This window comes from Aspergillus tubingensis, assembly GCF_013340325.1.
Source record: "Aspergillus tubingensis WU-2223L DNA, scaffold_13, whole genome shotgun sequence".
Classification (NCBI taxonomy): Eukaryota; Fungi; Ascomycota; class Eurotiomycetes; order Eurotiales; family Aspergillaceae; genus Aspergillus; species Aspergillus tubingensis.
Genome location: NW_023336287.1, coordinates 1,266,158 through 1,281,456, shown reverse-complemented (window position 1 = coordinate 1,281,456; position 15,299 = coordinate 1,266,158). Strand labels below are relative to the sequence as shown.

General features: G+C 49.9%; 8 protein-coding genes across 8 annotated transcripts; 4 read left to right on the top strand and 4 right to left on the bottom strand.

Annotated features, from left to right (window-relative positions):
* Positions 1 to 786: 786 nt before the first annotated feature.
* Positions 787 to 1,890, top strand: AtWU_10722 (carboxylesterase; the record flags this gene model as incomplete). Its single annotated transcript, XM_035505826.1, has 1 exon — positions 787 to 1,890. One exon carries the CDS (start codon positions 787 to 789, stop codon positions 1,888 to 1,890), a length of 1,104 nt encoding a protein of 367 aa, XP_035361719.1.
* A 322-nt stretch (positions 1,891 to 2,212) lies between these two features.
* On the bottom strand, positions 2,213 to 2,976 carry AtWU_10721 (sugar O-acetyltransferase; the record flags this gene model as incomplete). The annotated part of the gene is made up of 3 exons (XM_035505825.1): positions 2,213 to 2,522; positions 2,576 to 2,812; positions 2,873 to 2,976. 3 exons carry the CDS (start codon positions 2,974 to 2,976, stop codon positions 2,213 to 2,215), a joined length of 651 nt encoding a protein of 216 aa, XP_035361718.1.
* Positions 2,977 to 3,585: 609 nt separating this feature from the next.
* On the bottom strand, positions 3,586 to 5,261 carry AtWU_10720 (glycoside hydrolase family 13 protein; the record flags this gene model as incomplete). The annotated part of the gene is made up of 2 exons (XM_035505824.1): positions 3,586 to 4,785; positions 4,869 to 5,261. The coding sequence occupies 2 exons, from the start codon at positions 5,259 to 5,261 to the stop codon at positions 3,586 to 3,588; spliced, it is 1,593 nt and encodes a 530-aa protein (XP_035361717.1).
* A 791-nt stretch (positions 5,262 to 6,052) lies between these two features.
* On the bottom strand, positions 6,053 to 7,017 carry AtWU_10719 (uncharacterized protein; the record flags this gene model as incomplete). The annotated part of the gene is made up of 4 exons (XM_035505823.1): positions 6,053 to 6,376; positions 6,429 to 6,546; positions 6,598 to 6,820; positions 6,876 to 7,017. The coding sequence occupies 4 exons, from the start codon at positions 7,015 to 7,017 to the stop codon at positions 6,053 to 6,055; spliced, it is 807 nt and encodes a 268-aa protein (XP_035361716.1).
* A 590-nt stretch (positions 7,018 to 7,607) lies between these two features.
* Positions 7,608 to 8,987, top strand: AtWU_10718 (Zn(II)2Cys6 transcription factor; the record flags this gene model as incomplete). Its single annotated transcript, XM_035505822.1, has 1 exon — positions 7,608 to 8,987. One exon carries the CDS (start codon positions 7,608 to 7,610, stop codon positions 8,985 to 8,987), a length of 1,380 nt encoding a protein of 459 aa, XP_035361715.1.
* A 569-nt stretch (positions 8,988 to 9,556) lies between these two features.
* AtWU_10717 (putative MFS transporter) lies at positions 9,557 to 11,182 on the top strand (the record flags this gene model as incomplete). Its single annotated transcript, XM_035505821.1, has 2 exons — positions 9,557 to 10,179; positions 10,231 to 11,182. 2 exons carry the CDS (start codon positions 9,557 to 9,559, stop codon positions 11,180 to 11,182), a joined length of 1,575 nt encoding a protein of 524 aa, XP_035361714.1.
* An 88-nt stretch (positions 11,183 to 11,270) lies between these two features.
* On the bottom strand, positions 11,271 to 11,896 carry AtWU_10716 (sugar (and other) transporter family protein; the record flags this gene model as incomplete). Its single annotated transcript, XM_035505820.1, has 3 exons — positions 11,271 to 11,590; positions 11,660 to 11,710; positions 11,779 to 11,896. 3 exons carry the CDS (start codon positions 11,894 to 11,896, stop codon positions 11,271 to 11,273), a joined length of 489 nt encoding a protein of 162 aa, XP_035361713.1.
* A 1,186-nt stretch (positions 11,897 to 13,082) lies between these two features.
* On the top strand, positions 13,083 to 14,562 carry AtWU_10715 (glycosyl hydrolase 3 N terminal domain family protein; the record flags this gene model as incomplete). The annotated part of the gene is made up of 8 exons (XM_035505819.1): positions 13,083 to 13,271; positions 13,333 to 13,360; positions 13,416 to 13,587; positions 13,647 to 13,783; positions 13,832 to 13,886; positions 13,948 to 14,013; positions 14,066 to 14,195; positions 14,245 to 14,562. 8 exons carry the CDS (start codon positions 13,083 to 13,085, stop codon positions 14,560 to 14,562), a joined length of 1,095 nt encoding a protein of 364 aa, XP_035361712.1.
* Between the last annotated feature and the right edge of the window lie 737 nt (positions 14,563 to 15,299).

The window sequence follows — 15,299 nt, the reverse complement described above, 5'->3', positions numbered from 1 at the left end:
TACGGACAGTCCGGTTAAATTTAATTCCCCTGGTAAAGTGCATACGTCAGCACGAGCTGCACGGAGATAGCTCTGTGAAGAAGGCTTCAATGGCTCAGAACTCAGAGCAAGCCGGCGGCCGAGAGGGGCAGTCGAATGGACTATAAGAGCCAAGTGACGGCCGGTTTCTTCTCCGAATCACACAGCATAACTATCTTCCAATTTACTTTGTCAGTACCGCCTCATTGCGGTCTTTACACAATGCTCCGCAATACTCTCCCCACGCTTTTGGGCCTGGTATCCGTTTCTTCCGCTGCGCTGTACGAAACCAAGATTGAGACCAAATATGGCTCGGTCCAGGGTTATCCGGCTTGCAACAGCAGCAATACCGGCAAGTTGACGCACTGAAAAGACATCACTGTGTGGAAGGGCATTCCGTTTGCTGCGACCACCGGAGGTGCCAATCGTTGAAAAGCGCCGCAACCCGCAAGTCCATGGAATAGAACGCTTGACGCGCGCAACTAGGGCCCTGTCTGCCCTTCTGCTACGACGGGAGACAACAGTTACACCATTAACAAAGGATTGTCTCAACTTCAACATTTAGAGTCCGGCCAACTCTACCAACACCAAGCTGCCTGTGGTCATGTGGAGTTATCCCGCCGAGTCAACCGCGGTAGATCCTCTCTTCGACGGCGGTGGTATGGCTGACAAGGGAGTTGTCTTTGTCAATTACAACCACCGGGCTGGACCTTTTGAATTGCTTGTCCACTCTGAGCTCTCGGAAGTATTTGAGAAGGTGACTGGGGAATGCTAGATCAATTCGCTGCTTTGAAATGGATTCATGCCAATATCGAGGCCTTCGGTGGTGATCTGAACCAGATCACAGTCCAGGGTCAATCGGCAGGCTCTGCGGCCACCCACCATATACTCTACAGCAACTTGACCAAGAGGCTGATTGTTGGTGCCATCATTGAGAGTGGTGTCCGTGACCCCCATGACCCCCTTTGCACTAGCCTTGCCGAGGCTTATACTACGCTGGAAGATGCGCTGGATGATGGCAATAGCTACCTCTCGAATTTGGGAGTGTCCAGTATCGCCAAAGCCCGCAACCTCAGCATGGAGGCATTGATTGACGGAGCGACTGGGTCCACTCGCGAAGATACCATCATGTTCGATGCAGTCCTTGATTATTACGCCATGCCGGATACCTACCTCAACATCCTGAAGAAAGGCCTTGCTCACGACGTCCCCGTCATCACTGGTAACAACAAGAACGAGAACGGCGCTACCTACGGCCTTGAAATCTCGCTCGCAGAGTACCTTGAGGATCTCAACGAAACCTACAGTGGGGAGTGGGTTAAGCGTTTCTTTGATCTCTATCCGGCCAATGACTCGAAGACCGCTTCAGGCGCATACAACTCTATGTTCACCGACCGCTCCAAGGTGGGCAACTGGCTCTGGACTCAGATGTGGTACACCGAGAAGAGCAGCCCGGTTTGGAACTACTTCTGGGACCACGCTCCCCCTGGCCAGAGCTCTGGCGCTTATCACGAGTCGGGAATCGACTATGTATTGAACAATCTTTATGCCACCGACAAACCCTGGACTGCCGATGATTACGCCATCGCCAAGAATATGAACCACTACTGGGCCAGCTTTATTAAGACCAGAAACCCCAACACTCAGGCCGAAGGTGCTACCGAGTGGCCTGCAGTAAATACCTCCAAGCTGGTGCAGCATGTCGGCGATGGATGGGGTCAGATTCCGATTGCCTGGAGCAAGAAGGTCAAGCTTTTTGAGGATTGGTTTGCCACCCTTGTGGCATACCAAGGTTTGAGAACAATGCCAATACGCGTGTTAGGAGGTCAAGTCACCTGGGACGATAACATTGACGCATTTGCGCGAATGTGACCTTGAGATAACCTTCATCATCTACCAATCCGTGTTTACGGCTTTTTATCTCTTCTCTTCAATTCGTCGATGTATGCGACATTTGTTACATTATTTCTGATTCTCTTACCGCCATCGCTTGTGTTGTATTTATTACTAGTCCATATACCTCAACGAACAGGTACTTCGTTGATCACCAGCTTCAATATAACCATCACTAACACCCCCTGAAAGATACTTTTCCGAAATGGAAAGGGAGTCGAAATTAATATTTGCCGATCACTCAGATAATCCTTACATAAATTCGGCTAGATACTACCAAGAAACTCAATCCTGCATCCTTCTAGTCCACAGGCTCCACCTGCTTAACAACCCGAGCCGGGGATCCCACAGCAACACTAAAAGGAGGAACATGTTTCGTGACAACAGCCCCAGCCCCAATCGTACAACCTTTACCAATATGAACACCCGCCAAAATAGAAACTCTGGCTCCAATCCAGCAGTCGTCACCGATAACCACCTCTTTCGCAAATTCAACTCCATTCCTCCGGGACTCAACACTGGTCTCATGCGTGGCAGCCAGAATGCTCACATTGGGGCCGAAGGCCACACGGTCACCGATGATAATTAGGGAGCAGTCGAGAATGGTGGTACTATGAATCGTTATTTGAGTGCATAGATAAGGAATGCATTGAAGTCAACATACTTGAAATTAGCATAAAACCCATCCCCAATCTTGATATTGCACCCGTAATCGACCATCAGCGGTGGCTCAATAAAGGCACCTTTGCCAACTTGTCCCAGTAATTGCTTTAGCAGATTCTCGCGCTGCTGTGTAAGATCTTCGAATGATATGTCATCAGGAATGGGTGCATTGTATTTCGACATTAGCTTGCGGGCTCGGTAACGGCTTTGCATGAGTTCTGGAACGAGGGGGTCGTACCTAATATGTGAATTAGATCCTGGGGCACTTATTTTACAGGTATTGTTGCTCGAGGCGTACAGCATCCCTGATATCATACGTTCATATTGCTCGCACCAAGGCGTGTTCGCTAGGGACTTGGCGGTTTCGATTAGAGCAAGGTTCTTTTCTGTTGAAGGTTCCATCGTAGTGGTCGCTTGATATGTAGAGTAACAGCCGAATAGATGTTTCTGATGGTGCGTATTGACAGGATTTAGTCAATTGGATCTAAGCCTGGTCGTTGTGTGACTTATAGGGCTGGCGATGCGGGGCTGTGGCGTTTAGATAATGTGTTGTCTCAGCTGCAGATGTTTGATGCAGTATGACAGGATATTGATGTACCAGAAGGGTAATTAGCTTGATATATTACTGATAAGACTAGAGCTGAACAGGTGATTATAGAGTGTGTCCTCGAATAAATGAGGATAAACAATTTGCCTGGTTCGGACAAGAAGGATGGCATTGCTTGGTCTTACCGTCGTTGCGTCATTTCATGTACACAAGCTGGACTTCCAGGCAATGATTACAGTTTTCCTATTATTGTTATTGTACCCACTGATGGCCTTGTAGCAAGATAAGAATAACTGATCGTCAGGCGTTGATCCTTTGCCCTATACCGGGAGCGCGGCTATTAACTTGCCAAAGAGGACTAGCGTGAAACCGTAATTTGTGGGCCGGCCAAAGTGGATGGACCATTAACACAACAGGAGATCTCGACACAACGTAACACATTAGCAGTGATACCATGCAACATGCTAATTACAACACCCAAGAACCCCTTCAAAGGCGCGTAGCGTGATCGCTGTCTTGCTTGCCACAGGCGGGGCAGTCTGGAGCGTTGATGAGACCCAGCGTATGACGTGGATGTCGGAAGGAACCGTCCATTCGACTGCAGACGTTGTCCAGTTCATGGCAACAAGCCAGCTGTCTTTTCCATCTGCACTAGTCCTCAAGTACGCAAAGATCTTTTCGTTATGATAGTCCAGATCTTCAAAGCCGCCGTAAACGAACGCATCCTTGTATAGCTTTCGATGCTGTATCGCCTGCTGCCAGTACTGCCAAACGGATAGTTCACCTTTGCTTTGCCAGGGAAAAGACATCTGTGTCTCCACATTAATAGTCTTATAATCATCATTTACTCTCATCCAAGGTGTTGCATCAGGGACTGTGAAGCCTGCATGCGGGGCAGCACTCCATTGCATCGGGGTGCGAGCGTGGTCTCTCGCCTTTTTCTGCAAGAGCGTCCTAGCCTTAGCCAGGCCTTCGGCCCCAACAGGGTGGAGCTCCTTGGATTTGTTCCAGAAGTTGACCGACTCAACATCCTTGTACTCGATGTCTGGATCCCACTCGAGGGGAAAGTTGCGCATACCAATCTCCTGGCCCTGATAAAGGAAAATGGTCCCACCTAGCGTTGTCTCCAGAAGCGCTAGGAGCTTGGCTCCACGCTCTCTGAACTCATCCGAATCAATGGTGTATCGGGACACTGACCGCGCCTGATCGTGGCATTCCAGGAAGATGGCGTTCCAGCCGTCCCACTTTTTCATTCTTCTCTGCCATCCGGACAAAATGCCTTTCAACTCGGTCAACTTCCAGTCGCGCAAGCTCCACTTGGAATCTCCCTTGGTTTTTACATCTTCAATTTCCATGTGGTCAAAATTGAACGCCATATTAAGCTCTTTTGCTGTGGAGCTCACCGTCTTGATGATTTCCTCGATGTCGGTGACGTATGGCGTTTCTCCCACAGTGATGGTGTCGTACTTGGATAATACATTGTCGTAGATGCCGTGCATGAATTCGTGGAAGCGTGGCCCGTTTGTGTAGAACTGCTCGCCGGGCTGGTATTTAGAGGTGGGATCTATAATTGGGGCGTCTGGGAAAGACTGGTCCTTTGAAATGAGGTTGATGACATCCATGCGGAATCCGCAGATCCCACGACGCAGCCAAAACTCCATCACCTGTATTACCGATCAGTAACACCACTCGCTCAAAGACGCAGGTCTTGAAGATTAATCGAGCCCTGGACACCAGCGAGACTCACATCATAAACCGCAGCAACGACCACTGGATTCTCCCAATTGAGCTCGACTTGCGCAGACGTGTGCAAAGTCAAATAAAACTCTTGAGTTTCCTCATGCCAAGTCCAAGCACTGAGTGCATCGCCCAGAATCTGCGCCCAGTTGTTCGGAGGGATCGGGTTCCCGTCATTGTCGAATCCCTTGGCCGGCCTCCAAATATACCAATCACGCTTAGGGGACTCTTTGGAGCTCGCAGACTCAATAAACCAAGAGTGCTGATCGGACGTATGATTGACCACAAGATCCATCATGAGTTTCATATCATGATCCCTCAGCGTCTTTACCAACAGGTCAACGTCCGATAAGGTACCATACCGCGGATCGATGGATTTGTAGTCTGCGATATCGTAGCCCATGTCGACTTGTGGGGACGTATAGACTATATGGGAAGATGTCAGATATTTGTTCTTCATATTATAGCTGCGCTCAAGACAGAACTGATCCAACTCACTTGGACTAAGCCATACAATATCAACACCTAAGCTCTTCAAATAAGGAATCTTATCAATAAAACCGGCCACGTCACCCCATCCATTGGTTTTGCTTGTAGGTTTACCACAGTTGAAGCTCGCGGGATACACTTGATACACCACCGCCTCTTTCCACCATTTTGGGCTTGAGTAATTAGATTTGGAACACATGGTACACATAAAAGTTTGGTTGAAAGAGGAACTTGGAATCTTGCTCAGGGGAACGCTTGGTAAGACTGAAGGAGACCAGGAAGTTTGGAAGAAAGCCATGGTTGCGGGGTCAGGGAAACGTATTTATTTAGTTCGTCGGCCATATTATGTCACATCAGAAGGACCTTACCATACGAGTCAGAGTGCTGTCGATGGCAGGGCTTAGCGCCATCGGGCAAAGTTGGTGCATGATGCCTGGACAATCATTGCCGACTTTACCGCATACCAAAGAGAGTTGAATGCATTTGTACTTTGCACTTCTCCACAAAATATTCCCCACAAAACTACTTGAATTCCACCACTGGGTGGGCATAGGTAGCTGATAGCGCTCGGGTTAGTCTCCTGTCAGGGAAATACGCCAAAACGTGTGGATTATATGATCAAGCAAGAGGTGAATTCCGATACACACTAGCTCAGACTAGAATAACAATTATTACCTTCGGCATCGAGACTAAGGAAGGAAAACCTCAAGGCAACCTTCTTGTCAGGGCATCTGCATCAAGTAGCCTGACAAGACCAAGCATAACCCTCAATGCCTCCTTCCGTCGACGACGATTGCAAAGATTGTAAAACTCCGAGTGATATAGATGGAGGCGCTTGTCTGGGCGCTCTCCATGCAAGAGAGCGTCTAAGTATTCGCGGGGTGGGTCTGCCATAGTAAGCTGAAGATTTGTGCTATCCATAAAGATAACAAAGGCTCTACGACACAGGTTCCTTTGGTATGCCACCACCTTTTGCAGTAACAACTGTGCTACTTGGCCTTTAAAGTTGTAGTCATCATCCTTGGCAACCTGTCAAGACGTGTCAGTGCATGTCGCACCCTTAGGACGGAGCGAGACTGACCGAAAATACTACCAATGGAGAATGTGGCATAGAACAATCGAGTAGCACCCCTTCACACTCGACTTCGCCTCGGATACCTGTGACTTCAAAGCTCATGGTATGGATACGTGAAGATTGCCTTGATCATCTTAGTTTCACCAGGTGGAGGCGAGAGTAACCAGTTACTTACAGAGGTTTGTCCAGGTGCACGCGGCGCAAGATGATCTCCATGAAGCTGAATACGGCTTGCTTGGACGCGTCGAAGAAAACATCGGAATTGAGCATCTCGCATAGAGGTCGAAAAACCGGCAGGAAAATGTTGCGCCTGTATCGGGCACGTGTTGCTGTCCGCCAAAGATTCTTTAACTCGTTTTCTGTCGGTTCGGCAATTTCCATGGCGAGCGATTCGAATTCTGCCATATGTGAGCATCTCCAAGACAAGTATGAACGAAAGTGTACAAGTCCAACCTTCATCTCCATCCTTGGGAAGATGATCATCTCCAAGTATTTCGTCGAGAGAGGCGTTAAAATGCCGTACTAGTCTCAAAGCCTCAAGTTGGTTCGATGTCCAATTGTTAGGAGAATGGAATAATAATGGGAAAGGAGGCATGTTGACAGTCGTGCCGTAAGTACGAGGAAGAATGAATCAATCGATGCTGTGTTGTGAACGGCCTTCTTTTTGACGTGATATTCAAGTGATTCTTTCTCGACAGGGAGGATCTGTCAGTTTGCTACAATGGAAGGTGCAAATCGGATAGGGTATCGTTATATGATGCACTTCCATATTTGGGGACAGTGAATAACTTGCACACCACTGGGATTCCGGACCAAATGAAGGATGTGAATATCAAATTAATCTTATAGTATATGAAAACAAGTGAAGAGGCTAGCTGTGAATGAAATAATATGATGCCTGCAGGCAGCAATTTCACCTTCCCAGTCTGGTTAGTGCTGACTCCGATCGGGATGCAATCTCGCACTCCATCGAGCCTGAACAGAACACGAATCCTCGACCACCATGAAAGTGACTAGAAAAAGCGCCCCAAAGTCCCGCACGGGATGTATTACCTGCAAGTAAGTAGACGGACTTTGCATTGGACATGTGTCTAACTTATCAGGTCCCGTCGCGTCAAATGCGACGAAACCAAGCCTCGTTGCATACGGTGCATGCGATCAAATCGCACATGTGGGGGATACACAATGCTTGAATCCACCAATGTTGTGGATACAATCAAAGCATACAATATTCCGTTCAAAGTTCCAGGCAGTAGATTGGATCGCCAGCTCCTCCATTTCTACTGTGTCGAGGCCGCTTCGGGCCTTTCAAGTTTCTCCGACGCGGACTTCTGGAGCCGACTCGTGTTGCAAAGATGTCACCATCAACCTGTGATTCGCAACGCACTTGTCACACTGAGTGCTATATATCGGGACTGTAAGTCCAAAGATGATGCCAGGCCAGAGTCCGACCGTCCATCGCTGCAGCATCTGCAACTAATCGCCAGATCCCACAAGCAGCTAAGGGTGCATCTCTGCTCGCCGGACGCCTCAATCGAAGTTGCTTTGATCTGCAGCGTGATGTTTTACACCTTTGAGGCTCTTCTAGGCAATGCTGTACAGGCCATTCGACACCTCGATCAGGGGCTGATCCTGCTGGAACGGAGTCTGGCTACCGTGCCCGTGCAGAACGCCACAGATGCCATTCTTCCACGTTTAACAGTCTTGTTCGCCAGCCTGGACATCCAGGCAAGCACATACAATCCAAACCGACGGCCCATATTGTCTCTAATCTCGCCATTAGAACAGTCCGGGCTTGTCCCGCTCATCCTAGACACTTCTACCCTGGTGGATGCACAAATGGCACTCACCAAGTTGCAGAATTGGATATTGCACCATCTTGCGTCTTCCTACCCATATAAGAAGAAAGGCATGCAGCTTCTACCAGCCAACATCCTTGTAGAGCGACATCACTTATATGACCAATTGACGAGCTATATAAAGACTGTGAGCGCGTATTCGACCCACCTTTCTGGCCCGAGCACGGCAAATTGTCTGCTCCTTCGACTGCAAGCTCGGATGTTCCGCACTATCGTGGCCGAGGATGTTCCGTCCCTGCCCTTTACAAACAGTGACTCACTGCGGAAATGCTTACAAGATATATCGGCCATTTTGGAAAGTATGTCGGGTTATTCCTCCACACAGGGCACCACTGCGCAGAGATCATTCACATTGAGTACCCAGCTTGTCGCAGCGCTTTACTATATCTGTATGAAAAGCAATCATCCCAGTATAGTAGACATGGCACTCTCACTACTGCGACACGAGATGCTTCCACACCGCGATGGGATCTGGGACGCACGGACGGTGGAAGCGGTGGTGCATGGCATCCGACGTTTCAGCAAGCTGCCTGAATGGCGAATGGGCGGACAGGAAGCTACAGAATATCGACTAGAGTATGCCAATGAGGACCTTATCAACGCAGTTGGAGAAGGGGGCTTGTATGAGATACGGGAAATGCTGCGACGTCATGAGCAGTATATGATGTGTGGCGACTCTCCTAGCTTAGTATCTGGTCTTATCTAACCCCCACGAGAGCTTGTAGTCAAAGCTGAGCTGGCCGCTCTTGGCTCCTCAGCTTCTGGGAGCGGTCCAACCCGATTCGTATCCGGTAGACGACTTCCACGGCGCGATAGCGGGATGATGTCAACACATCAAGGCAATCCGGCTAATTTGCGTGCAGGGATCGGGTATTGACTGGCCAGTTACACTCGCAGCCGGCGCGTCGCCTCACTTTTGAGTTACGCCATGGACAGATGACCGCCAGTCATGGCTAACCTCTAAACCTAGACCGGCACGGCTTTGCGGTGATGGCATGTTGTCCTCCCCGGCCCAGGATTCTGAATGCAGTCCTCGGCATGTGCCATCCCCATCAAACGTGGGGGTCACTTTGCGGGGATCAATTGCGGGGGATGGCCGCTACCCCGTGTTTTAGTGTCGCCCCGTTAGTCTCGAGCTTGAAGCTTAAAACACATGCGGGTTGGCCAAGCGGAAAGCGTGGGGGTGTTGATTGACAACGGGTTATTATATTGGAGAGCTGCCTTGCTCAACCTGCGTTGAACACTTTCTAGCCAACAATCAAACATCTTCCTGAAATGGAGCCTGACAAGCCAGCCGTGATTCACGATGAAGGTGTGGACGTGGCCAAACCAACTACTATCGATGGGCTTCCGCATACTCCAGTCCTGGTGACAGAGGAGGATAGCAAGCGGATCGCTCGCAAAACAGATCGAACGATCTTAGTGATATTGATCTGGGTGTACTTCCTGCAGATTCTTGACAAGTCAGTGTTAGGCTTTGGTGCGACATATGGCCTGGAAGAGGACACTCATCTCACCGGGAACCAGTACTCGCTGGTCGGTTCAATCGCCCCGATCGCGCAGCTCGCATGGCAGCCCTTCTCCTCCTGGCTGATCGTGACCGTTCCACCTCGCATCCTGATGCCTACATTAGTGCTTGGATGGGGCATCGCGCAGACCTGCATGGCAGCATGCAGCAACTTTGGCGGGCTAATGGCCACCCGCTTCTTCCTCGGCCTGTTCGAAGCCGGCTGCCTCCCACTATTTAGTCTCCTCACAAGCCAGTGGTATCGTCGTGCCGAGCAACCAATCCGCGTAGCGGCATGGTATGGCACGAACGGCGTGGCGACCATCATCGCAGCGGTGCTATCATTCGGACTCGGACACATCAAGTCGGGAGTAATGAAAGAGTGGCAAATGTAAGCCCCCTTCCACCCACCACATAACTATCCGCAAACTAACCTCACTAGTATCTTCCTCGTCGTTGGCCTCATTACTGTCATTTCCAGCCCATTCGTCTACTGGCGCCTCGACAACGACATCCCGTCGGCGCGCTTCCTCACCGAAGAAGAGAAGCTCCAAGCGATGGAACGTCTGCGAGCAAACCAGACGGGCACGGGATCACGCGAATTCAAGCTCGGTCACGTCTATGAAGCTGTCCTCGAGCCCAAAACCTACCTCTGGATCAGCATGGCCCTCCTCCTAAACATCGGTGCCTCCGTGTCGAACGTCTTCGGGCCGTTAATCCTCCAAGGCCTCGGCTACGACACATACACCACCACGCTGCTGAACATGCCCTTCGGCGCCGTGCAAGTCATAGTCATTCTAGTGGCCAGCTACCTCGCCCAAAAGGCGCGTCTGAAGGGCATCATCCTGGCGGTGCTAATGCTCCCTGTCGTCGCGGGCCTAGCCATCCTATATGCCGTGCCGCGGAACAGCTCCACCAACGGCGCCCTCATGGCAGGATACTACCTCATTGCCTTTTTATTCGGCGGGAACCCGCTAATAGTCAGCTGGATCGTCGCAAACACAGCCGGCACGACGAAGAAATCCGCCAACATGTCCTTATACAATGCTGCCGTATCGGCAGGAAACATCATCGGTCCTCTGCTATTCAACGAGAAAGATGCGCCAGCATACAAGCCCGGATTGCGGGCATGCGTGGGGATCTTCGTCGCCTTGATCGCAGTGTTCCTGCTCCAGTGGGCCGATCTATGGGTACTGAACAAGATGCAAGAGAAGCGGCGCGTACGGAACGGCAAGCCAGCCAAGGTAGTGGATGTGTCGATGCAGAGCGATCGAATGATGGCGATCGAGCAGACGCTGGAAGCAAACGGCGAGGAGGGACAGGCGCATGTAGGGGCAAATGGACTATTGGATTTGACGGATGGGAAGAACGAGGATTTTGTTTACGTTTACTAGCCGATGTTCACAATTCATGACGGTCTGATATCAGATTAAATTACATACATACATTACCATCCATCCATCCCACACCAGATCAACAATCTTAACACCCCCTACACTCCTTAACCCACAACCCAATCTCCTTATAATCCTCACGAACATCCTCCCCACCAAGCCAATAAATCCTCCTAATCTGCCCCTCACTCGGCTCCACCCCCCACGCTTCCACCCCATCAAGAAGCAGATAATTCCCCTCGTCCACATCGAACCCAGTCACACTTGCCCCGGCGGGAGCAGCGCCATTCGGTTCCGTCAGGGCAATCGGTGCTGTTTCGTCTTCTTTGACATAGAGGTGTTGGATGCCTGTAGTGGTGTCGTATTGCTGGTGGCCGGTGATCATGGTGTTGTTGGAGCCGCCTTTTACTGTATTAAAGGTAGGGTTTGGGTTAGTGTGTGATTGGGGAAAAGGGGATGGAGATGGGAGAGGCGTACGGATGAGAATGGGGTAGTGTTTTATGTCGCCGGTTCCGATGTATAAGTGCGCTGTTAGGAGTAGATGGTTAGTATGTAGTATGTAGTAATTTGGGAGATTGTGCTGGTGGTATGCATACTTCCATCAGTAACGACTGTCCAGCCTCCGTCTGCGACGAGAGTGTATGTGGATGGTAAAGAGGCGGAGACGGTTGCGATGAGGGAGGTGAGGGTGGTGGCGAGGAAGAGGAGTCTCATTTTGTGGGTTTATTTAGAGTAGGATATATGGATAATGTGTAGGATGATGGTTGAGTACGTAGGAATATGTTGAAGATTGAGGGGAAGGGAGGGAGCAAGATATTTAAGTGCAGGTGCATCCAGAGGGGAGAGCTATTTTAAGATCATTTGGGGCCCCGCTGATCATCAGTGGCGAGTTGATTTGATTTAATTTGGTTCTGGGATGTATGGATGGATGTGGTTGATGCAGGAGGGACTGCATTGAATCACTTGCAGATGATTTGAGTTGATTGCAATGTATGTGTAGTGAGGGTAATAAGTAATGGCATTGGCTGTATCCAGTTACTAAATAATTGTTAGGTTTGGAGAGAAAGGGTGGTATATTCTAAACTACATAGTAGTAGTACAACAGCATAGTTCAGGAGAAAGATTATCGATAGACTCAATCTTGGGAACAATCGATCCCTGGTCCGGCTGATCGGGTTGGCCGGGTAGCAAACAAAGCCAACAACATCTAAGCGAACTGGATCTTGCGGGGAACCGAACTTTAGTTCCGATGCATGTCTCACCAGCCAGCAGCCAATGGTGCAAGGGTGCTGCTAAACAACCCAGCCTTGCTTGGTTTAGAAGTTTGAGTTGCATGATGATGGAATGTGGCATTCAATGTCTTGGATCAAGATTCACAATCAAGTTCTTGTTCTTGATGACTTACCGCTGTGTTCTTCAATATATAGCGGAATGGCCATTCAAGCTTGAATGAGCTACAGTAAGTTACACTGGTGACCTGCTTCATGCATTTTGCTTGCAAAGAAGGGGCTGGGATCAGGGCATGCATAGTGGTTGAGTCGCAAACACATTGTAGGTCCATTGTAGACCGGTTGGTTAGGTAAAATGGGTAAAGTGTCTACAGAATTGCACCGCATCACAGTGTCTTGAAGTGACACTATGTGAAAAGTGCATGTATTCCAGGACTCAGATGAGTCGTCGTCAGCTTCCGTATTGTACAGTGAAGCTGAGCATTACCACGATTTGGAATGCCGTGACTCTTCACTTGGTTGCCCATCATGTGAAGTGATCCTGACCCTTAGCAGGAGGAGTATCCTCATAATCATTGACTCCTGATGCTATCATCAAAGCGATCCTGACACTTCGTGTATGCCAGAATATTTTCCGTTCTATACCGAAGTAGTGTCGTTGCTTTGACGCCATGATCTACATCGAAAATGGCTCCTCCACCAAGGAGAGCAGACTCCCCTTCGAAATCGAAGAATGGGTGGAGATGGCCATTGGCATGTTTGTCATCCTGCTCCGACTCTATGCTCGAACCAGAGCAGTAGGCTTCAGGAAATGGCAAGGGGATGATTATCTCAGTATCGTGGCTCTCGTTCTTTGGACAGTAAGTATACAATTCGCTAGTGAGGGTGAGGGTGTAGATGTTGACATACCGTGTTATCTAGACGGAGGTCTTCATGTTCAAATTCGTGTGTAAGCTCGTCTCTCCCGAAGCTTGACCGCCAACTGACAGGTTTCTGCTTTATAGTCCGCTTCGGCGCTAATGCCGGACTCAGCGACGAGCAGAGAGCATCCATGGAGGAGTGGGAGATACATGAGCGACAGTTTGGATCAAAATGCCTTCTTGTCAGCTGGTTTGCCTACGTCACTCTGATTTGGGTGTTGAAGGCTTGCATGCTGTTTTTCTATAAGCGTCTGACGTACGTTGACCCGTTCATATAACTATATCAAGTCATTGCACCGCACTGAATCTAGGTAGGATTGGCCTTGTTCAGCAAAGGTTCGTCAAGGTCGCGGCAGGCTTGTGTTTGTGCACCTACGTCGCCGCCACCCTGACTATCCACCTACACTGTAACCCCGTCAGCCAGTTGTGGCAGATTTACCCAAATCCTGGCAGTAAGTTAATAGTGCGACTGGTGTTAGGGTCGGCTAATGGGTCTTAAGAGGCGTGTACGCAAGGCTCGGCGAATTACATTGCCATTCTGGTGACTAACATCATGTGAGTCGCAATACACGGTGCAACTCGACCACTGCTAACGCAGAATGGTGTCCTCATCTAGGACGGACATCGTGCTGCTCTCAATCCCTCTGCCGTTACTGATCCAAGTGCAACTCCCTTGGCGCCGGTATGTCCACCTCAGACACAGTTGTGAGAGCCCAAGTCACTCACATTACTAGGAAGCTGGTGATCGGGCTGCTGCTTTTCGGAGGCGTGTTTGTGATAATTGCCGCATTGTTCCGCTGCGTCCTTTCGCTATGGCACATTGAATCCGTTAATACCAGCAACCTTTGGGCAACGCGCGAGAGCGTATGTTCCCTCCCAGATTACTCCCACTATTGTTCTGACCACCGTATAGGTTATTGCCATCATCACGGTCAACATTCCATGCATCTGGCCGCTGCTTCGGAGGTCATCCTCATCGCGAGAAGTATCGACTGGGGCCAGTGGAACCGGGCGGTACAAGTTGGGACCGTTAGCGGGGACGGGAACAGCGAACCGGAGACCAGCCGGACCCGAGTCTATCTTGGAAGATAGCCAATCTCAGTTTGTCAGTGATGTTCGGGGAGGGTCAGACCGAGTGGGAGAGGAGGTCGGGCGAGGAATCGATGGGATTCAAGTGACGACTGTGTATGAGGTGAAACATGATCAGTATGGAGTCAAGGATCGAGGATGAAGGGAGAAACTGAATAATATTCGAGTCAGTTATCACTAGACACGTGATGCTCGTCCCAGACGGGAAGGCGGTTGCCGTGCCCGAAACAGTCTAGTGCCGGGAGTTGATTTTTCTCTTCAGTTTTCTCCGCTTTCTTTTTCCGTCTGCACTTTTTGCCTCTCATCATCTACTATCCTTCTTTGAGTACTCAAACTCCTACTGTCCAGATATATTCCAGGAAGCGGATGTCTTTATTGTAATATGTGGTATGTTTAATGCCTAATGATGACTATATCATTAATGTATACTAAATTGTATCAGTCCGTCGCTAACCGGGCTAATCCACTCCAGTGTAACCCCGCCGGCTAGAAGGCCGCTAGAATCCACTTACTGGCCGCTTGCAACCCGTGACACCCCCGTGATTGGCCCGTGATTAGGTAACGCCATGGCAAAACAGTGGAGAGTTTTCGTCCGCGGCGACTGACGTTATGGAACGAACTCCCCCGATCTGGGAAAAACTCGGTCCAGACAACCAGACGAGAAAATCTTGCCGCCCCCCCAAGATGGCCACATGGAAAAAGGTTTGTCATGTCTGTCTCTGTTTCTGTTTTTCCTCTTCCCCAAAACTCAATCCGGTCATCATTGACGTTGACTGACACATCGACTCCCTCCCCAGCTGTCGTGCGCTGAGGCTGTCATCTCCGCTGCCTCGCGCTCTCTTCCTGCCTTCCTGATCTCCTCTCATACCTTTCCCCACC